The sequence below is a fragment of the Heterodontus francisci genome, chromosome 25, assembly GCF_036365525.1.
Source record: "Heterodontus francisci isolate sHetFra1 chromosome 25, sHetFra1.hap1, whole genome shotgun sequence".
Taxonomy (NCBI): domain Eukaryota; kingdom Metazoa; phylum Chordata; class Chondrichthyes; order Heterodontiformes; family Heterodontidae; genus Heterodontus; species Heterodontus francisci.
In genome coordinates this window covers 28,433,813-28,456,795 of record NC_090395.1, presented here as the reverse complement: position 1 = coordinate 28,456,795, position 22,983 = coordinate 28,433,813, and the positions used below count along the sequence as shown (strand labels likewise).

Genomic DNA, 22,983 nt, shown 5'->3' with positions numbered 1-22,983 from the left:
CCTTTGCATCCTCCTCACAACTCACATTTCGCCTAGTTTTGTGTCATCAGTAAACTTGGTAATTTTACATTTGGTCCCCACATCCAAATTATTGATGAGGCCCAAGCACTGATCCATGCAATACCCCACTAGTCACAGCCTGCCAACCTGAGAATGACCCGTTTATTCCTGCTGTTTTCTGTCCATTAACCAATTCTCAATCCATGCCAGTATATTTCCCCCAATCCCATGTGCTCTCACTTTGCTTACTAACCTCCTGTGTGGGACCTTATCGAAAGCCTTCTGATAATCCACTGGTTTCCCCTTATCTATTCTGCTAGTCACATCCTCAAAAAACTCCAACAGGTTTGTCAAACATGATCTCCCTTTCATTAATCCATGTTGATTCAGCCCAATCCTACCATTATTTTCTAAGTAAAAGCAAAATACTGCGGATGCTGGAAATCTGAAACAAAAACAAGAAATGCTGGATTCACTCAGCAGGTCTGGCAGCATCTGTGGAAAGAGAAGCAGAGTTAACGTTTCGGGTCAGTGACCCTTCTTCGGAAGTTCCGAAGAAGGGTCACTGACCCGAAACGTTAACTCTGCTTCTCTTTCCACAGATGCTGCCAGACCTGCTGAGTGAATCCAGCATTTCTTGTTATTATTTTCTAAGTGTCCAGTTATCACATTTTGATTCTAGCATTATCCCTACTACTGATGTCATGCTAACAGGTCTGTGGTTTCCCCGTTTTCTCTCTCATTCCTTTCTTAAATAGTACGGTTACGTTTGCTACCTTCCAATCTGCAGGAACCATTCCAGGATCTATAGAATTTTGGAAGATGATCACCAAAGCATCCACTATCTCCATAGCTACCTCTATCAATGCTCTGGGATGTAGAATATCAGGTCCAGGGGATTTATCAACTTTCAGTCCCATTAATTTCTCCAGTGCTACTTTTTTTTTACAAATACTAATTTCTTTCAGTTCCTCAATCATGCTAGTCCCTCAGTTCTTTAGTATTTCTGGGAGGTATTTTATACTTTCCTCCGTGAAGACAAACTTAAAGCATTTGTTTAGTTTCTCTGCCATTTCTTTATTCCCATTATAGGTTCCCCTGTCTTTTCCTGTAATGGGCTCACATTTGTCTTTGCTAATCTTTTCCTTTTTACATACCTATGGAAGCTTTTATTGTCCATTTTTATGCCTTGCGCTAGTTTACTTTCATATTCTATTGCCTGTTCCTTTATCAGTTTCTGATAAACAGTCCAGATTAACATAGCATTGAAACAATAAATTCCAGTCTCTAATGCAGGGCAGTTGTAGGGTAGCAAAAAAAAATACTGCAGAAGCCGTAAGTCTGAAAACAAAAGAAAAAACAGAAAATGCTGCATACACTCAGCAAGAGTAAAAAAAGGAAACCTGTCGACATTTCAGGCAAAGTCCTTGACCAGCACTCTGACTCATCACCATTTCTTCCTTTCTTTATGCAGCTGCCGAGTGTTTCCAGCATTTTCTAGTCTCAATGCTGCACTGTGTTTGAAACAATAAGCAGCTGCTGACCTGCTGTTCACAAAGAGCTATTTAATGCTCATCATCTGATGGTACAGGAAGGTACTAAATAAAGAAAAATAAACCAGTTCAGTCACCTGACAGGGCGAGTGGCCACAAATAAATTATTCTTCACTGTAACACCGCTAAGTGCTTCTACATCCGGAACATTCTGCAGATCCTTCTCACCATTCAGGAATCCAGTCAGCAGAAAGGGGAACAGTTCTCCCAACAGATACAGATATCCTTAAGTAATAGACCCCCTTTTAAAAAGTCAGTGTACCATCTTTTACGTCCATCTAAATTACATATCATTCACTGGCTGCCAACCAAGAATTTGCCTGGCTCCCAAGCTCCGAGTGTCATTCTGAATCAGGGATGTTTGATGACATTGAAGATTACAGTATGTGTGTCAGCCGTGGCCCAGTAAGTAGCATTCTCACCTCAGGGCCAGAAGAACGAGACTTTGAATCCCACTCCAGAGCCTTGAGCACATCATCCAGTCTGACACTCCCAGTGCAAGTACTGAGGCACTGCTGCAGTGTTGTATGTGCTGCCTTTCAGATGAATCCCAGGCCCCGTCTCCCCTCTCGGGCAGTCCTAGTGGTTCCACTATTTTAACCAAGTGAAGGGCAAGTCTCTCGAATACTGTGTGCAGTTTTGGTCTCCTTATTTAAGGAAGGATCTAAATGCTTTGGAGGCAGTTCAGAGGAGGTTTACTAGATTGATACCTGAAATGAGCAGGTTGTCTTATGAGGAAAGGTTGGACAGGCTGGTCTTGTTTTCACTGGAGTTTAGAAGAGTGAGGGGAGACTTGATTGAAGTATATAAGATCCTGAACAGTCTTGACAAGGTGGGTGTGGAAAGGACGTTTCCTCTTGTGGGTGAGTCCAGAGCCAGGGGGCACTATTTTAAAATTAGAGTTCGCCCTTTTAGGACAGAGATGAGGAGAAATCTTTTCTCTGAGGGTTGTGTGACTTTGGAACTCTCGGCCTCAGAAGGTGGTGGAGGCAGGGTCACTGAATATTTTTAAGGCGGAGGTAGATAGATTCTTGTTAGACAAGGGAATGAAAGGATATCGGGGGTAGATGGGAGTGTGGTATTGGAGACACAAAACAGATCAGCCATGATCTTATTGAATGGCAGAGCAGGCTCGAGCAGCCGAATGACCTACTTCTGCTCCTAATTCGTATGTTCGAATGTTATCCCGAAACCAATACCTAAAATCAGATAATCTGGTCATTATCCAATTGCTGTTTTTGGGAGCTTCCTGTGTGCACATTCTATGCTGCATTTCCTATATTACAAGTGACTACACTTGAAGTACTTCATTGCCTGGAAAATGCTTTGGGACATTCTGAGGATATGAAAGACACCAACGGGTCCCAGAGTTTCTGACAAAAACTTACCTCAAATTTTTCAGTCTCCAAGAACGAGTCCTTCATCCCCGTGTAGCACTGAAGGAGTCGGTTCCCCAGGTCACAGGGATGCATGTTCAAATCTCCACCCAAAACCGTGACATCTGCTGTTTTGCCTGTGTGGCTGGCAAAGAAAGAGAAGGTCAGAGTGCTGAAAGGGTTCCACGGGTTTCAAGCAAGGATCAGCAGGATTTGCATACATCTTACCGTATAAACTGTCCAAGCTCCCAGGCCTGCAGCAGACGGTGGGGGAGGTAATCATCCTTTTCCCTGCAGTACTCTGCGTGAAGCTGCAGGACAGGAGATGAGAAGCACAGGAAATGCCAAGAGCAAAAATATTCCCAACCAAAAACTGTACTTTGGAAGGATGATGTGGGAAAATGCATGGGGTGGGGGAAGGCAGAGGAAAGAGAGAGAGAGAGAAGCGGAGGGCAAGGAGGCAGGGGGAAAGGCAGGGCAAGGGGGTGGGGGGAGAAAGAGGGATTGGGATGGGGGTGGGGGGGTGGGGAGGAGAAAGGGGGAAGGAGGTGGGGGGAGGCGAAAGGGGCAGACGGGGCAAGGGGGGGGGCGGGGGGAGAGTGGGATAGGGAGCAGGCGTTGGGATGAGGATGGGAATGGGGGAGGCGGGGGCAAGGGGGAGAGGGAAGAAAGGGCAGGGGACCGAGATGGACAGAAACACCAAGAGTGACAGATGTAATCGAAGAGTGGTGCAAGGGATGCACAACCAAGCATGCAAGGAAGGCACTTGTGTGACAGACAGACAGACAGGCAGTCGCACAGATAGAGGGCCGTGATTTCATGCATGCAAGAGAGAGTAGTCAACGTCTGCATGCTGTTTATGTTCCCATTCTCACCGACACACAGCTAGCTTGAATTCTCAGCTGCCACTTACGTGTGTGACATAAACGTGGACAATGAGGTCTTTTATGTTCAGAATAACTAATCCGACAGATTTCCCGCCAAACCAGTCGCCATGGTGTAACTAAAAGACAGCAGGATTATGGGTTAGTTCTCTATCAGAACTACCTTGCACTGTATAAATGCTGTGCTAAATCTCTGTGGTACTGGAAACGGACAGACTGAATCTGAGGCCTTGCTCTCCCAGGGATTATAGAACTGGTTACAGCCCGAGGAGCAGCACATTGGTTAAAGCCCCAATGAGCAATTCCTTGGACAAATTCTGTGTTACAAACACTTCGCTCTGTGCAGGGGAGTCAAGTTTTTTGCTCTACGTTTTTCTGTTAATTTTCTCCCCATTATCCTGGCATAGAAACTCCTGACACTCGAGCAAGTTTATTAGTGCCCATTGAGAGACTCTGGATAGTGATCCTGTGTGGGTTTTTTGAGTGATTGAAGCAGGCGTGGGTTGAAATCATAGCAAAGCGTTAGGCTCTCCTCAAATAAATGCCCCAACATAGACATCCCAATACGGATCAATGGATAGTGATCTCAGCACGATTTCATCCTCTCCCTAAACCAGTTAGTTACTGGAGTCCGACCACTATCCAGACTGAAATCAGCACAGATCAGGGACCATACCTAGGATTGTCCTGACTGTGTGTCCTTGCTGCCTTAACCAGCTGAGCCATCAGGGAGCTTTTAACCCAAGTATTAAAGTGCCACAGATAAACTAGACGGACTAGCCAAGAAGAGAGATTATATTGATTAGGAGCTTGCTTCTAATTTGACTATTAAACTCTTGCCCAAAACACATCTACTGTACCTTATAAGGGTAACCATTCAGGGAGTAGCGGTAGAGAAAGGAGTCGGTTATTCTGTATCGGGAGAAGACACACAGTCCGCTTCCTATAGCCCCGCTGAAAGAGAGCCAGTAAAACACATTCACAGTGGTTTAAGGTCAGCGGTTGGACAGATCTATTTATATATCAGCTTCAACACCTATTTCTGAATTAAATTGCCCTCACTTGTGGCGTAAGCAAAACAGATAGAGCAACAGAAATCACCACTCAGTCCATACACAGCAACCTACCTAGATGTCACTGCACTGCGATGTAATATCATTCTCACATCAGGAGAATCTCATGCTGCCTGCAGCCTGACAGTAAGATCAGAGAGAGAGATGCTGGCTGACCAGAAAAGATCCTAAGTCTTGAAAATGTGCTACTTTGAGAACTCCACAGGCCAAGGAGGAACAGGAGTGCTCCGCCCAGGTCGCCAAGGTGTCCATGGGTCTTCCCTGATCACCAATCGCCTCCAGATCCCTCCTCCCACTGACTGCCATGGACTGTTCACACAGATACCACGGCTACACCCTCCTGCTGGCAAATTCCCACTTCTGCACACAAGCCAGGCAGTGAATCTGGCCAGGCATCCAGTGAGATACTGAGGTCATTTATTTAAATGAGGCCCTGCCAATAAGATCGGCCGGGCATCCATCTTCTGGAACTTTCTGGGTGCGCCACCCACTTAGGAGCACCCTCCCCCTTTTAAAATTGGGGCCAATGTCACTGTCACTCCCCTGAACACTAGTAATCTTAGCCTCTCCTCCCCAATTCACAACCAAGACAGTCACAGAAAACACCGTAATGGGAGACTTATGGTACAAGAGACTCCAAGTTGACAGAGTGCAGTTTATTGGTAAACATAATCCACTGTGTTACAGAGAGCTGAGGTTTTGGTTCAACAGCGTGTCCGGTTCTCTCTAATGACAGATATAACCCTTCTCTTTATCACTACCGTGCTCTGTTGTGGCTGGAAACAGACATTAGAACAAACAGAAAATGCACAGCAGGTCCTGCAAACACATGAAAAGCAAGATAACATGCTACATTCCCAGTATTTTTTCCACTGCCCTTCCTACAACAAAATCAATGTCACACAAATTCCCACAACAAGGACAAGCACTCAATGCTCAGACTTTAAAAAAGTGAAGAGAAATGTCAACCAGTTCACGCTAGTATAAAGAGTTGCCCACTCGTATTCTGTGCATGTCTGATTGTGTGCAGCGTATAATTTCCAAGTTGTCCTGTCTAGCTGTGCCTTTCAAAAGGCAGAAGGTGTGTTTATCTGGGAATCTCTGTCACCAATATAATTGCATACCTTCTGAAGTACACTGAATATGGGTGGGTACTTGTTAACTTGCTTCTCAAGAAGTGATAATCCTGCTCACTCCACACCTGCAAAACAGAATAATATCCAGTCACTGATTTTTGTCCGTCCTTTTGTTTTTGTTATGTCAGAATGGTAGAGTTAGCAAAAGAAAGACTTGTATTTATATAACGTGCTCTGCAAACTGTACATTTCTAAGCACGGCACAGTCATGGAAGGACTTTGGAAGTGTAGTCACTGCAGCAAAATAGGAAATGTGGCAGCTAATTTGCACACAGCAAGGTGTGATAATGAACAGAAAATCTAGTTTTAGGTGTTGGTTGAGGGATAAATATTGGCCGGGACATCAGGGAGAACTCCCCTGCTCTTCTTCAAAATAGCCTTATAGGATCTTCTACGTTCACCTGAAAGATGGCAGCTCTGACAGTGCAGCACTCCCTCAGTACTGCAATGGAGTGTCAGATTAAACTTTGTACTCAAGTCTCTGGAGTGGGACCTCTGACTCAGAGGTCAAAGTGCTACCACTGCATCATGGCTGACATCCATCTCACCTATGGGGCAGAAGGATTTGGTTTTAAGGCCCTTTTACATGACTTCAACACATTATCTAGGCAGACACTCCAGTGCAGTGTACACAGAAGGAAGTAATTCATTATTGAAGCTGCCACCATTGGACAGATTGCTAAACTAAAGCTCTACCTGTTCCTTGGATTCAGATTATCGATCCCAAGAGTCACTGTGCTCTGACCAACAGCTCTTTCCCAAACACCAATAAAACTGGCCACTCATCTCATCACTATTTGCAGGATCTTGTGATGTACAACCTGACTACTGGGTTTAGCTACATAAGCTTCTGCACTCAAAAGTAGCGAACTTTGTCTGAAGTGCTTTGAGACTCTTCTGAGAAGGATGATGAGGTGCTGTACACATACAACTTACAGGAAAGTTTCCTGCTCTGTATTTTTAAATCCCCTTTCTTCAGTCACCTAGCTTCATGCAAGCAGATTCAGAGTGTGTTCCCAGCTGCCACTGCTCTTGTAACGGCAGTTACGAGATGTGCAGGAGTGCCCGCTGTGGCCTTCCTACTCAGCGTCAGGGTCTTTGCCTGGATGCCAACACCCATACACTGGCAGTTAGGAGGCATACAGGAGTGCTCATTGTGGGCTATTTGCTAAGGTTCTCTCTTCCCAAATATACTGGGTGACACAACCGCTGCCTGGAGCCTCTCACTCAACATGAATTATATGGCAACATGAACATCTCATTTGAAAGAAAGCACCTCCTAACCATGCAGTACCCAATCAGTGCTGCACTGAAGCGTCAGCCTATGTTCAGCACTCCAAGAGCTGGTAGGAGGCTCAAAGCTCTCAGCACTCCTGCTTTTGGGTCATAAGGTTATCAACTGAACTGAGCCAACATCTGTTAACTCAAGAAGGCATTTCAGGATTTCACCTTTACCGCAGAGGTTGCTTATGTTATTAACATTAGGGGATATGGTAGCACAGTGTTTATGTTACCGGACTAGTAATCCAGAGGCACGAGTTCAAATCCCATCACAGCAGCTGGGGAATTTGAATTCAATTCATTAAATAAATTTGGAATAAAAAGCTAGTATCAGTAATGGTCACCATGAAATGACTGGATTTTCATAAAAACACACCTGGCTCACTAACGTCCTTCCTGGTCTGGTCTCTGTGTTACTCCAGACCCAGAGCAATGAGCTTGACTCTTAACTGCCCTCAAATGGCCCAGCAAACCATTCAGTCGTGTTCAAGAAGGCAGCTCACCACCATCTTCTCAAAGACAATTAAAAGTGGGCAATAAATACTGGCCTTGCCAGTGACGTCCACATCCCATTAACGAATGAATTAAAAGACTGGATGCTGATCTGCCGATTTCATTACATGTGACTGGGAGTGAAGTGGTATTAGGATTTAAGTGCCATATAACATGAAAGGTATGTATAAATGCAAGTACTTATTAGAACATTAGGACAAACATTCATCTCTATAATATATTGAAAGTCTTACTCTTCAGATAGGTACAACACTTTCCCTCTAACACACTGTGGGCAATTTTGCTATTGTTATAAAACAGTGTACATGCTGTTTCACCAAGTGTAATGCTGGGGGGGTACGGGTGATCTGCCAGTATAGTCAGCGTTGCTTATAGTAGGTTTGTTAAACTAACGTAATTTACTCACTACAAGCGCTGGATGGTAAAATCATCCTTTCAATCCACAACTTTAACAATTAGAGCCAGAGGAATTGCACTTTAATGAACACTTTACAGAACTGCCCAAAATAGTCGCCAGATCAGATCAAAGTTCTGTAGTCCTGCCACATCCAGTTATGAATGGTGGTGAATAATTAAACTAACCAGAGGAGAAGGCTCCACAAATATCCCCATTATCAATGATGGGGGAGTCCAGCATGACAGTGCAAAAGACAAGGCTGAAGCATCTGCAACCAGAACTGCCGAGTGCATGATAGAATCATAGAAAGTTTAAGGGACATAAAGAGGCCACTTGGCCCATCGTGTCTGTGCCAGCTGAAAAACGATCCACCTATTCTCATCCCACCATCCAGCATTCGGTCCGTAGCCCTGCAGCTTATGGCACTTGAGGTGCATATCCAGACTCCTTTTGAATGAGTTGAGGGTCTCTGCCTCAACTACCCTTTCAGGCAGTGAGTTCCAGACCCATCACCACCCTCTGGGTGAAAAAGTTTTTCTTCCTCTCCCCTCTAATTTTTCTACCAATCACTGACCTCTCTGCTAAGGTGAATAGAACCTTCACCTCCACCTTATCCAGGTCCCTCACAATTTGTACATTTCAATTGGATCTCCCTTCAGCCTTCTCTGTTCCAAGGAGAACAACCCCAGCCTATCCAATATTTCGTCATAGCTGCATTTTTCCAGTCCTGGCAACATCCTCGTAAATCTCCTCTGTACCCTCTCGAGTGCAATTACATCCTTTCTGTAATGAGGTGACCAGAACTGCACACAGTACTCAAATCGTTAATATACACCACAAAAAGCAGGGGACCCTGCCCTGTACTGAGCCCTGCAGAACGCCACAGGAAACAGCCCTCCAGTCGCTAAAACAGCTGTCAACAATTACCCTTTGTTTCCTGCCACTAAGCCAATTTTGTATCCAACTTGCTGCATTTCCCTGGATCCCATGGGATTTTATTTTTTTAAACCAGTCTGCCATGTGTGATCTTTTCAAAAGCCTTGTTAAAATCCACGTAGACCACATCAACTACACTACCCTCATCTATCTTCTTTGTTACTTCTTCAAAAATTCAATCAAGTTGGCCAAACAAGATCTTCACTTAACAAATCCATGCTGACTATCCTTGATTAACCTGTGCCTTTCTAAGTGACAGTTTATCCTGCATCACAGAATAGATTCCAATAATTTGCCCACTACTGAGGTTAGACTGACTGGCCTGTAATTATTCATTCGATCCTTCGCTCCCTTTTTAAACAGAGGTACAACTTTAGCAATTCTTCAATCCTCCGTCACCACATCTGTATCCAGAGAGGACTGGAAAATGATGGCCAGACCCTCTGCTATTTCCCCTCTTGTTTTTTTTTTTAACAGTCTAGGATACATTTCATCTGGCCCTGGTGATTTATCAATGTTCAAGGATGCTAATCCTATTAATACTTCCTCTCTCCCTATGTTTATCACATCCAATACTTCACACTCTTCCTCCTTAACTACAATATCTGCATCATCCCCCTCTTTTGTGAAGACAGATGCAAAATATTCATTAAGAACCATACCAATATCTTCCGCTCCTACACATAGGTTACCTTTTTGGTCTTTTATGGGCCCTACTCTTTCCTTAGTTATCCTCTTACTCTTAATGTATTGATAAAACATCTTGAAGTTCACCTTGATTTTGCTTGCTAATATTCTTTCATGCCCTCTCTTTGCTTTCCTAATTTCCTTTTTGATTTCAACCCTCCACTTTCTATATTTCTCTCGGCTTTCTGTAGTATTGAGTTCTCAGTGTCGGACATAAGCTTTCCTTTTCTGCCTTATCTTACCCTGTAGGCTCCTTAACATCCATGGGGCTCTAGATTTGGCTACCTCACCCATGTTTTGTGGGAACATGTTTACCCTGAACCCCCGAATCTCCCCTTTGAAAGCCTTCCACTGGTCTGACACTGATTTACCTTCAAGTAGCTGTTTCCAGTTCACTTTTGCTAAATCACTCCTCAGTTTAGTAAAATTGGCCTTGCCCCAATTGAGAACTCTAACTCCTATTCTATCTCTGTCCTTTTCCATAATTATGTTAAAACTGACTGAATTATGATCACTACCACCAAAATGCTCTCCCACTGCCACTCCTTCCACCTGCCCATCTTCATTTCCTAAAACTAAGTCTAAAACTGTACCCTCTCTTGTTGGACTTGCTACATACTGGGCAAAAAAGTTCTCCTGAATGCACCTCAAGAATTCTGCTCCCTCAATTCCTTTCACACTAAAACTATCCCATTTAATATTGGGGTAATTAAAATCCCCTACTATTACTGCCCTAGTGTTCTTGCACTTCTCAGAGATTTGCCTACATATCTGCTCTTCGATCTCCCTCTGACTGTTTGGGGGTCTATAATGCACTCCCAGCAGTGTGATTGCCCCTTTTTTGTTCCTTAGCCCATGATCCATATTTCTGTCCTCCTGAGGTTCCCACGATCATAGATGCCAGTCTTCAACCTATTTGATTCATTCCATGTGATATCAAGAAACGGCTGAAGGCAGTGGATACAGCAAAGGCCCTGACAACATTCCAACCGTAGTAGTGAAGACTTGTGCTCCAGAACTAGCTGCACCCCTAGCTAAGCTGTTCCAGTACAGCTACAACACTGGCATCTACCCAGCAATGCGGAAAATTGCACAGGTTTGTCCTGTCCTCAAAGAGCAGGACAAATTCAACCCGGTCAATTACCGCCCCATCAGTCTACTCTCAAACATCAGCAAAATAATGAAAAGTGTCGTCAGCAGTGCTATCAAGCAGCACCTACTCAGCAATAACCTGCTCACTGATGCTCAGTTTGGGTTCTGCCAGGGCTACTCAATTCCACAACTTTGGGCCTTGGTCCAAACATGGACAAAACAGCTGAATTCCAGAGATGAGTTGAGAGTGCCTGCCCTTGACATCAATGCAGCATTTGACTGAGTATGGCATCAAACAGCCCTAGCAAAACTGGAGTCAATGGGAATCAGGGGGAAAACTCTCCACTGGCTGGAGTCGTAGCTAGCACAAAGGAAGATGGTTGTGGTTGTTGGAGGTCAATCATCTCAGTCCCAGGACATCACTGCAGGAGTTCCTAAGGGTAGTGTCCTAGGCCTAGCCATCTTCACCTGTTTCATCAATGACCTTCCCTCCAACATGTTAGAAGTGGGGATGTTTGCTGATGATTGCACAATGTTCAGTACCATTTGCAACTCCTCAGATACTGAAGTGCCCGCATGCAGCAAGACAATATTCAGACTTGGGCTGATAATTGGCAAGTAACATTCGCACCACACAAGTGGCACGCAGTGACCATCTCAAAGAGAGAATCCAACCATCTTCCCTTGCCATTCAACAGCATTGCCATTGCTGAATTCTCCAATATCAACATCCTGGGGGTTACCATTGGCCAGAAACTTATCTGGACTAGCCATGTAAATACTGTGGCTACAAGAGCAGGTCAGGGACTGGGAATTCTGCGGCAAGTAACTCACCTCGATTCCCCAGAGCTTGTCCACCATTCAAAGGCACAAGTCAGGAATGTGATGGAATACTCTCCAATTGTCTGGATCCAACAACACTCAAGAAGCTCGACACCATCCAGGACAAAGCAGCCCACTTGATCGGCACCCCATTCACCACCTTAAACATTCACTCCCTCCACCACACAGTGGTAGCAGTATGCACCATTTACAAGATGCACTGCAGCAACTCGCCAAGGCTCTTTTGACAGCACCTTCCAAACCCTAGAAGGGCAGCAGGCACATGGGAGCATCACCACCTGCAAGTTCCCCTCCAAGTCACACACCATCCTGAATTGGAATACATCGCTGTTTCTTCACTGCCACTGGGTCAAAATCCTGGCACTCTCTCCCTAACAGCACTGTGCCTGTATCTAGACCACATGGACTCCAGCGTATCAAGAAGGTGGCTCACCATCACCTTCTCAAGGGCAATAAGTTCTGGCCTTGCCAGCATCGATCACATTCCATGAAGGAATGAAAAGAAATGTAAGAAGCGCCATTGCAATTGACTTCTATGGTAGTCAAAAATGGTTACGATTAATTGCCGCTGACTGCTGCTCACTGGAAGGTGGGCGATGTAAATGGTGAGGACTGTACATATTATATACTTTTATTTACCCGAATGCTTGATAACATCGCACTAATATCCTATTCATGTACCTGATAGAGCAAGTTGGAGATCAACTCTGATCAGATGTGATTCAAAGACTGTTATTCCAGGATCACATTTGTGATTGAGTATAATTTTTGCAACTCCACGGAAGGACAGTTCTCAGACCAACATATGAATTAGGAGCAGGAGTAGGTCACTTGGCCCTTGGAGCCTGCTCCGCCATTCAATGAGTTCCTGGCTCAACTGATTATTCCACATTTCCACCTACCCCCGATAACCTTCCACCCCCTTGCTCATCAAGAATCTATCTACATCTGCCTTAAAAATATTCAAAGACTCTGCTTCCACCGCCTTTTGAGGAAGAGAATTCCAAAGTCTCACGACCCTGAGAAAAAATTTCTCATCTCTGTCTTAAATGGGCGACTGCTTATTTTTAAACAGTGACCCCTAGTTCTAGATTCTCCCATAAGGGGAAACATCCTTTCCACATCCACCCTGTCAGGACCCCTCAGGATCTTGTATGTTTCAATCAAATTGCCTCTTACTCTTCTAAATTCCAGTAGATACAAGCCTAGCCAGTCCAATCTTTCCTTGTAAGACAGCCCGCCCATTCCAGGTATTAGTCTAGTAAACCTTCTCTGTACGGCCTCCAACGCATTTACATCCTTCTTTAAATAAGGAGACCAGTACTATTAAAATTGATCACCTTGACCATTTTCTCCCTCATTCAGTCAAGCATTGTGTCATGACAATGCATAGAGATCCCAATACCACCCTAGCAATGACCCAGAGAGAGGTATTTGGGTTGTCTGTTTCGATTTTATCTCCTTTTCTCTCAAATTGACCATGCAGGCATTCCCACAAAGGACTCCAAAAGGCCTGACCTAAAACCAGAATGACACGCAGACTACAAAACTGCCGTATAAAACAGGGAAGGTATTACCGGGGAGACTAAACCCACCTCTTGCAGCAGAACCACATCGTACTTCTCCTGACTCAGTAACTGGACAATCATTTCATAGCGCTCCCTGCAGCACTTGCTGAGGTAGCGGATTCCCCTGTAATGGAGAGAGAGAGTTGGTGAGAGCAGGTTGTTGTGTATTTGCCTTTACACAAGACTCATACATAGCACAATGGAACCTGACCTGACTATTTTCCTCCCGAGCCTAGGGGCACCAAAGCCAATTGTTGAACCCTTCCTGCCACCCTGGTTGAGATCTGGTAATGCCACAATGACAAATAATAAATTAATAAATAAGAGGCAGCCTATAATAATTATATCGCAATGCAAATTGGAATTACAGCACATTAACATTAGCACAGTAAGGGAACTGCACTCATTATTCAAAATTTTTGAAATGATATGTAAATATTTAGATCTCAATTTCACCCACACCAGTCCTACCCTGGATTTATTCCCTTTAATCAGAATCCCTCTCGAACTCATTTCCCTCATGTTTATGACTTCAACCCTTTGTGTTGCTTTTATCTTATGTTTGGCATGTTGCTTTTTGCCTCTCCCTGCTGTTTTGCTTTTTTCCTTGCCTGCTCACTGCCATTACAAGGATGTTGCCAGTACAGCAAAGGCGCTGTTGCAACTCTCTGACGTGACCAGTTATCTATTGTTAATTATTTACTGCATCTGCAAGGACAAGATAACCACTCCTCTGCTGGCAACTACAAAGTAAGATCTCTATCTCTGGGTAGCCTGAACCTGTCGATGATTCTCCCAATACTCTTGTGCAACAAGGCTTTTTAAAAACTGCTCCTTAAAATCTGCTTCTTAGAGTAGAGAAGGTTAAGGAGAGATTTCATAGAGATTTCCAAAAACAGAAAGGGTTTTGCTAGAATAAATAAGGAGAAATTGTTTTCACTCGTAGGAGGGCTGCTAGCCAGAGGACACAGATTTAAGGTTACTGGTAAAGAATCAGAGAGGAGGTGAGGAGAATTTATGCAGTGTGTTATGATCTGGAATGCACTGCCTGAAATGGTGGTGGAAGCAGATTCAATAATAACCTTCAAAAAGGCAATTGGATAAATACTTAAAAGGGACAAAATTTGCAGGGCTATGGGGAGAGGGCAGGAGAGTGGAATGAATTGCAAAAAGCAGACATCGACATGATGGGCTAAGTGCCTCCTGCTATGCTGCATCGTTCCAAGATTCTTGTCCTACCTTATACAGGTACAGAAACCAGGAAAATACAGGCAACCTTTGCTTGCATAAGAGCCAATGGGACTATTGGTGATGAAGGATCACCAGTAAAGAGACTACAGAAGCAGAAATCTTAAGGTTCTTGCTACTTTGACTGCGGATTAAAACTGGGCCTGCTTGGCTGCAATGAGACAGTATTCCAGAGGATTCCATAAGGTCAGGACTGTCAGTCAGTGTCCAGAAATGGCCCCTCTGCCCCCATGTTACTCATATTGTGGATTGTATTAGCAAAGAATTATTGGCAACAGTGAAGGTTCTTTTTAAACTAATGGCTCAGATGTGTCTGCCCTCAACCAACTAATGTAGCATGCAGTTGTGAAGGGCTTTTGTTGCCCTGTATTTCCAAAAGAGTGAAGTTTGCCTACAGCACCTGCCTGTTCATTCAGCCCCATTCTGCACATAGAAAGATTAGAGTCACACAACAAACTGGTCATTGAGCGCACCTCCAGCTTTATAAATCAGAAGGCTGTTGTGTGGAGCAGGATGGGGCTGGTGAGCGAGAAATCAGTCCAGAATCCTGCTCACGACTGCCAACTTGCCATCCTGCTGTAAAATAGCCTGTCAACACTCACTGCCTGGAACAAGAGGCAGCAGAAGGAAATGGCGAAGTGATACTGCAGAATCCAAACTGTGTATGATCAGATAACACTCCAATATTACAAGCAATCTGATAAGACTAAGAACACAGCTGGTTCTCACTCTGCACTGAGTATGAGCAGTTGTTCACTGAGGGTGTTGATGTCTCGCTGAATCCCAAGATCTTTAAGGCTGATGCCTACTAACATCACAATTGCCAGCCATCAACTTCTCAGTTGCATCAAGTGTGAATGCATCATTCTGAATTGTCAGGTCACTGCAGTACTTTTGTGAAACCACAGAAATGATCTTGGATCATTGTGCATTGACCTTCTCCAAATGCTGAACAGTTAAATCTCTGTCACACTTCCCAACCAGGAACAAAGGGATGAGAAGCTGTTTGGAGAAACCGTTTTGTTATTCACAGGCTATGGTGACACTGACAAGTCCAGCACTTGTAGCCCATCCCCAATTGCCCTCGAGAAGGTGGTGGTGAGCTGCCTTCTTGAACCGCTGCAGTCCATATGGTGTAGGTACACCCACAGTGCTGTTCGGTAGAAATTCCAAGATTTTGACCCAGTGATGATGAAGGAACAGTGATATATTTCCAAGTCAGGATGGTGTGCGACTTGGAGTGGAGTGGACGAACACCTACTGCCCTTGTCCTTCTAGGTGGTTGCGATTGTGAGCTTGGGAGGTACTGTCTTAAGTCTTGGTAAATTACTGCAGTGCATCTTGTAGTCGGTACACACTGCTGCCACTGTGCGTCGGTGGAAGAAAATACTTAAGGTGGTGGATGGGGTGCCAATCAAGTGGGCTGCTTTCTCGTGGATGGTACTGAGCTTCTTGTGTGTGTTTCTGGAGCTGCACTCATCCAGGCAAGTGGAGATTATTGCATCACACTTCTGACTTGTGCCTTGTAGACAATGGAAAGGCTTTGGGGAGTCAGGTGGTGCGTCACTCACTGCAGAACACCCAGCCTCAGACCTGCTCTTGGAGCCACAGTATTCATGTGTCTGGCCCAGTTATGCTTCTGGTCAATGGTGACCCCAGGATGTTAATGGTAGAGGACTCAGTGATGGCAATACCACTGAATGTCAAGGAGGGTTGATTGAATTCTCTCTCTTAGAGATGGTCATTGCCTGGCATTTGTGTGCTGCAGATGTTACTTGCCAATTATCAGCCCAAGTTTGAATGTTGTCCAGGTTTTGCTGTATGTGGGCATGGATTACTTTGTTATCTGAAGATTTGTGAATGGAACTGAACACTATGTGATCATCAGCGAATAACCCCATTCCTGAGCTCATGTTTGAGGGAAGGTCATTGATGAAGCGGATGAAGATGGTTGAGGCTAGGACGCTGCCCTGAGGAACTCCTTCAGGGATGTCCTGGGTCTGTGATGAATGTCCTCCTCCAACAACAACAACAACAACACATCTTCCTTTGTGCAAGGCATGTCTCCAACCAGCAGAGAGTTTCCCCCCGATTCCCACTGACTTTAATTTTATTAGGTTCCTTGATGCCACACTTGGTTAAGTGCTGCATTGACGTTAAGGGCAATCACTCTCACCTGACCGTTGGAATTCAGCTCTTTTGTCCACGTTTGGACAAAATATAATTAGGTTTGGAGCCGAGTGGTCCTGGCAGAACCCAAACTGAGCATTGGTAGCAGGTTACTGGTGATTGAGTGCAGGTTAATAGCATTGTCGATGGCACATCCATCACTTTGCCGATGATTGAGAGCAGACTAATAGGGCGGTAATTGGCCGGGTTGGATTTGTCCTGCTTTTTGTGTACAGGACATACCTGGGCAATTTTCCACATTGCTGGGTAGATGCCAGTGTTGTAGCTGTAGTGGAACAGCTTGGTTCAGGGTGCAGCAGGTTCTGCAGCACAAGTCTTTAGTACTACAGCCGGGATGTTGTCAGGGCCCATAGCCTTTGCATTATCCAGTGCCTTCAGCCATTTCTTGATATCACGTGGAGTGAATCAAAATGGCTGAGGACTGGCTTCAGGGAACATGGGGACCTTAGGAAGAGACCAAGATGGATCATTCATTTGGCACTTATGGCTGAAGATGGTTGCAAATGCTCCAGCCTTATCTTGTGCATGCACTTGCTGGTCTCACTTGAGGATGGGGATGTTTGTGGAGCCTCCTCCTCCAGTTAGCTATTTAATTGCCCACCATCATTTACGCCTGAATATGACAGGACTGCAGAGCTTCAAACTGATCAATTGGTTGTAGGATTGCTTAGTTCTGTCTATAGTATGCTGCTTCTACTGTTTAGCATGCATGTAGTTCTGTGCTGTATCTTCAACAGGTTGGCACTTTTTTTTTTAGGTACACCTGGTGCTGCTTCTGGCATGCTCTCCTACACTCCTCACTGAACCAGGGCTGGCTCCCTGGCTTGATGACAATGGTGGCCTGAGGTGTATACCAGGCAAAAGCACATTGTGGTGGAATACAATTCTGCTGCTTGCCAACCCCACCCCCTGCGACTGCATGGGAAGGTGCCATGGGAAGGGGATGAGGTGTCAGGGGTAATGAAGGAGTGGACCAGAGTGTCACGGACGGAACAATCTCTTCGGAATCCTGACAGGGGAGTGGAGGGGAAGATGCGTTTGGAGGTGGCAGAAGTGGCGCAGGATGATCCTCTGGATGTGGAGGCTGGTGGGGTGGAAAGAAAGGACAAGGGGAACCCTATCGCAGTTCTGGGAGGGAGGGGAAGACGTGAAGGCAGAAGTGCGGGAAATGGGCTGGACATGGTTGAGGGCCCGGTCAACCACAGTGGGAGGGGAATCATTGGTTGAGGAAAAAGGAAGACATAACAGAGGCGCTGTTGTGGAAGGCTGCATCATCAGGACAGATGCAGTGAAGACAGAAAAATTGGGAGAATGGATGGAGTCCTTACATGAGGCAGGGTGTGAAGAAGTGTAGTCAAAGTAGCTGTGGGAGTCGGTGGACTTATAATGAATATTAGTGGACAGCCTATCCTCAGAGATGGAGAAGTCGAGGAAGGGAAGGGAAGTGTCGAAGATGTAAAGGTGAGAGAAGGGTGGAAATTGGAAGCAAAGTTTTCCAGTTCGGGGTGGGAGCAGGAAACGTCACCGATACAGTCATCAATGTACCGGAAAAAGAATTAGGGGAGGGGGCCTGAGAAGGACTGGAACAAAGAAGGCTCGACATATCCCACAAAAAGACAGGCATAACTAGGACCCACGCGGGTACTCATAGCAACACCTTTTACTTGAAGGAAGTGAGTGGAGTTGAAGGAGAAGTTGTTCAATGTGAGAACAAGTTCAGCCAGGCAGAGGAGGGCAGTGGTGGATGGAGACTGGGTGGGCCTCTGTTCAAGGAAGAAGCAGAGAGCCCTCAGACCATCCTGGTGGGGGATGGAGGTGTAGAGACTGGACGTCCATAGTGAAGAGGAGGCGGTTAGGGCCAGGAAACTGGAAATTGTCAAAATGATATAGGGCGTCAGCAGAGTCACGGATGTAGGTGGAAAAAGACTGGAAGAAATAAGTTCAGTGGGGCAGGAACAGGCTGAAATGATGGGTCTGCCAGGACAGTCCTGTGGCTTACTGGTTCAATAACATAACCATTATCCTACTGTTCCCCAGAGACTGGTTAGAATGTGAAAGTCGCTACAAGAAGTAGTTTAGCCAAGTAGTGTAAATACATTTAAGGGGAAGCTATACAAGCACCTGAAGGGGAAAAGGAATAGAAAGATATGCTGATGCGGTTAAATGAAGAAGGGTGGGAGGAAGCCCATGTGGACCAGTTGAGCCAAATGATCTGTTTCTGTACTGCAGATTCTATGTAATCCAAGTAAATACATAGTCTTGCTGTGGTTTAAAAAATATTCTTACATAAAGCTCGCAACATGGGAAAAGGAATGATGGGTTACAGCAGTGGTGTTCATATATTTTCCACCCTCCTTCCTCCAATAGCCCTGGACAGACCTGCCAGCTCTGCTGTTGGGAATATGTAGACCTCAACCAAGCAGCAGAGGCTTCATCATTGGCCTCAGCACCCCCTTAGCTGGAAGCAAGGCACAACAGGAAAAACAAAGAAAAAAATAGCTTTAAGAGTTCCTGCTCCTAACTGCCACCTAGTGTCTCCTGCTAGAAAGAGTTGGTGCAGACATCGTGAGGGGCAAGGCTCTGGTTTGACAGGGATGCCCTCACCACAGTTGGATATGGTACCAAGAATTACAATCTAGGCATACACAAGGACAGTTCCTGGAAGATTGCTGGTGCCTGTGGAACTGTAGCCCAGCACAAGAGAGGAAGTAAAAGTGAAGGGGTGACTGTGTAATTCTGATCTTGAATGGCAGATCCAACCAACTCAGCCACCAAGTAACACAAAGGATGATATAACAGATTTAACACACGAGGAAAAAAAAAACACACGACAAGTAAAAAGGTCCTTATGTGACAACCAGTAGGTTTACCCAATCCTGAATAATTCAGAGTATTTTACAGCACAGAGCAGGCTATTTGTGCCTGAACTGGCTCTGAAAGAGCGATCCAGTTAATCTCACTCCCATATTCTTTCCCCATCGCCCTGCACATTTTTCAGTTTGAAGTATTTATCCAATTCCTTTTTGCAAGTCACTACTGAATCTGTTTCCTTACCCTTTCAGGCAGTGCATTCCAGTTCATAACAACTCATCACATAAGAAAAAAAAATCATCTCCCTTTTGCCAATTGAAAGGTTCCAACAAACTGCCTCTATATAAGCAACACTGTGCAGTGGGATGGCAGAGACTGACTGAATATACACAGCAACAAGACAAACAGGGCAGAACAAGCAGATTCAGAGGATAAAGGTTGTAACCCAACAAAACACTCAGGGTGTAATCTGAACATCGATCTGCTCAACGGCCGGAAAACCTCAAGACTTACCAGCAGTTGAGAGTGAACACTCTGAACCTTACAGGAGGTGCCTCCGACATGGTGACAGGTTCACAAGAGAAAACTCCACAGGCACTTAAAGAAAAAGAAAATAACTTTACATTTCTACAACATAAGATGTCTGTTTATCTGATGCAGTGAGCAGGATGGAATAATTCCATGACTGCATACCTCAAGATTCCAGCTAGTACCCACTGAAATTTCATTTCTTTACCTCACTCAATTTAAAAAGCTCATGTGGGAATGGACATTCATGTTTTTAAAAAAAGAACATTTTGCTGAAGTATTTGGAGTAAGGTCATCCATTTATACTTTGCAATTTTGTCTGCTTTTTTTTTTGCTCCGCCTTTCCCAATGCCTAGAGTTGGATAGGTGGGCTTACAGGTGTCACCAACATGCCTAGGAGGCACCAGAGACCATCCAGGTGTGACTACCTCTGTGATTTTTCTTCCTCAGGAGGCACCTGTCTTCTCCTAGTAAACTCCCCATGTTTCACATCAAGAACTGGCTCAAACTTGCATCCAACGGTAGTCTCCACTCCCTCGAAAGCTGGTGCCTGAGGCCATCACATCAGTCTCCTTGCTTCAAACTGCCTTTAATCCGCGCCCAGCCCCAGCATTTAAAACAGATGGATTGCTGGTTCCCCTCGAGTCACTGACAGCACCCAGCACATCCATCCTCCCTGTGCTATTCTGCCACCCTGTTCAAATGGCCTAAGCTGCCAACATTGGCGGAGGTACCTCATGGAGGAAACGCTGCCATGCAGCACGCAACAGCTGAAAGTACTAGATCAGCCGCATCGCTACTGATGTTGGCACAAGGTCTTCACACCGTCAGCTTTAGCAACTCCTCTTTAAGTGAGATCAGTTGCGTTTGCTGTCAAAAATGCCCAAAATATCCATCACCTCAGGAACTGCCATTCAAAATGGCACATCCCCACATCATCTTCAACCATTGGTTTATCAGTACAATACTTACATTTATATAGCGCCTCATGTCAAAGAGCTTCTCAGAATGAATTAATATTATGGCAACTGATGGAATTTAAGCAAAATATGAAATTAGAGACAAATAAGGGGTGCAGGCAATAATCCAACATCTTCGATTCTTGTTTGTAACAACTAAGTGAAAACAGCTATTCCTGTCTCTCTGATCCTTCCTATTATAATATTTAGCATCATGTGATGCTGCAGTATGATTTCACTTCCCCTTTAACTCACTGTGCTTCCTCTGCAGAATTACACAGCAAGCCTACACGCTTCAGTCCACTAGCAGCCAGGAGCACCTGATCCAACAATCAATCCTTCACTTTCTCTGCAGCGAACACACTCAGCCACATGACCTCAGTCACACAGTGGGAAGGATTTTTAAAAACCCTGCTTAAAATCGATAACTAAGATAAAAATCTGAACAGATGAGCTTTTGCAACGATACAACCTCTCACCAGAAGTCGAGCCTTTAATTTTAGCACCAGAAACAGAATGATCATATGAAGCTCTCAGTCTGTCACAAGAGAGAGGTACTCCAGAGTGATATCACAACAGAAATCTCACCAACTGATCAATGTACCATCCTGTAATCCCTCCCAAATATACATGGTTTCCTTTATAAAACTCTGACATTTACAGTACCTTGTTTCCAAGTTATGGTTTCCAGTTCCATCCCAGGATATCAGCATGTTATCTAGGCTGACACTACTGCACAGTATTGAGGGAGGTGCTGTACTTCAGATGAAACGTTAAACCATATTGAGGTAGATGTAAAAGATCCTATGGCCCTGGCAACATAGAGCATAGGAGGCCATTTGGCCCATCACACCTGCTTATTGAAAGAGCTATACATTAGCCCCTCTCCCCTACTTTGACCCCATAGCTCTGTATTTTTTCCATTTTCACGAATTTATCCAATTCTCTTTTGAAAGTTACTATAGAATCTGCTTCCACTACCATTTCAGGCAGTGCATTCCAAAAAAACAACAATTCGCTGCATTAAAAAAATGTCCTTATTTCTGCTTCCCACTGTGTGACTGAGGTCATGTGGCTGAGTGTGATCGCTGCAGAGAAAGTGAAGGATTGATGGTTGGATCAGGTGCTCCTGGCTGCTAGTGGACTGAAGCGTGTAGGCTTGCTGTGTAATTCTGCAGAGGAAGCACAGTGAGTTAAAGGGGAAGTGAAATCACACTGCAGCATCACATGATGCTAAATATTATAATAGGATGGATCAGAGAGAAGGTCAATTCTCCTTTTCCCAGTTATCTCAAAGCTGTGTCTTCTGATTACCAACCCTCCTGCCAGTGAAACAGTTTCTCTTTATTTACTCCGTCCAAACCTTCATATTTGAATGCCTCTATTAAAACACAGTACTTGAAGATCAGGGAGTTCTGGAGTCCTTGCCAAGATTCCTCCTTCAACCAGCACATCAGAAACAGATGGTCTAGTCAGCCATCCATCTGCTGATTTGTGGGAGTTTGCTCTGGACAAATTGCCTGTCGTGTTTGCTACAATGCACTAACTGCACTTTGAAAATTACAGCTACTGTACTGTTTGTGTCCAGTTACGTGATGGAACTGTGAAACATTACATACGAACATATGAATTAGCAGCAGGAGTAGGCCACTCAGCCCTTCAAGCCTGCTCTGCCATTCAATAAGTTCATGACTGAACTTATTACTCCACATTTCCACCTACCCCCGATAACCTTCCACTCCCTTATCAAGAACAAAGTGATTGATGACAACGCTACGTCATCAGGATGCGCCGCGGGGCGCACATGCACACACGGTCTCAGGCCCTCTGCGCTTGCGCTGCGGTCCGGATTGTCAGGACCAGTTTGCGCATGCGCAGAGGCCAGACCTGACGTTCATCGCGTAACTT

The 22,983-nt window shown here is 44.9% G+C and overlaps 2 protein-coding genes across 4 annotated transcripts in view; both read right to left on the bottom strand.

The window, feature by feature from the left end:
* Positions 1-22,983, bottom strand: part of rpl10a (ribosomal protein L10a) — a 401,386-nt gene that overhangs the window by 246,188 nt on the left and 132,215 nt on the right. The gene's annotated exons all lie outside the window — the stretch shown is intronic.
* LOC137383799 (sphingomyelin phosphodiesterase 2-like) overlaps positions 1-22,983 on the bottom strand; it is a 59,852-nt gene that overhangs the window by 17,367 nt on the left and 19,502 nt on the right. For 2 of the 3 annotated variants that reach the window (XM_068057015.1, XM_068057016.1), the window contains exons 2-8: positions 20,102-20,185; positions 13,367-13,463; positions 6,011-6,087; positions 4,674-4,767; positions 3,843-3,932; positions 3,158-3,240; positions 2,942-3,074 (exon numbers count right to left, since the gene is read on the bottom strand). In XM_068057015.1, coding sequence (XP_067913116.1) covers positions 2,942-3,074; positions 3,158-3,240; positions 3,843-3,932; positions 4,674-4,767; positions 6,011-6,087; positions 13,367-13,463; positions 20,102-20,151 — 624 coding nt within the window. In that variant the 5' untranslated portion in view covers positions 20,152-20,185. Of the gene's footprint in view, positions 1-2,941; positions 3,075-3,157; positions 3,241-3,842; positions 3,933-4,673; positions 4,768-6,010; positions 6,088-13,366; positions 13,464-20,101; positions 20,186-21,088; positions 22,177-22,983 lie in introns of those variants that run through there. The other variant, XM_068057014.1, reaches the window with a different exon arrangement.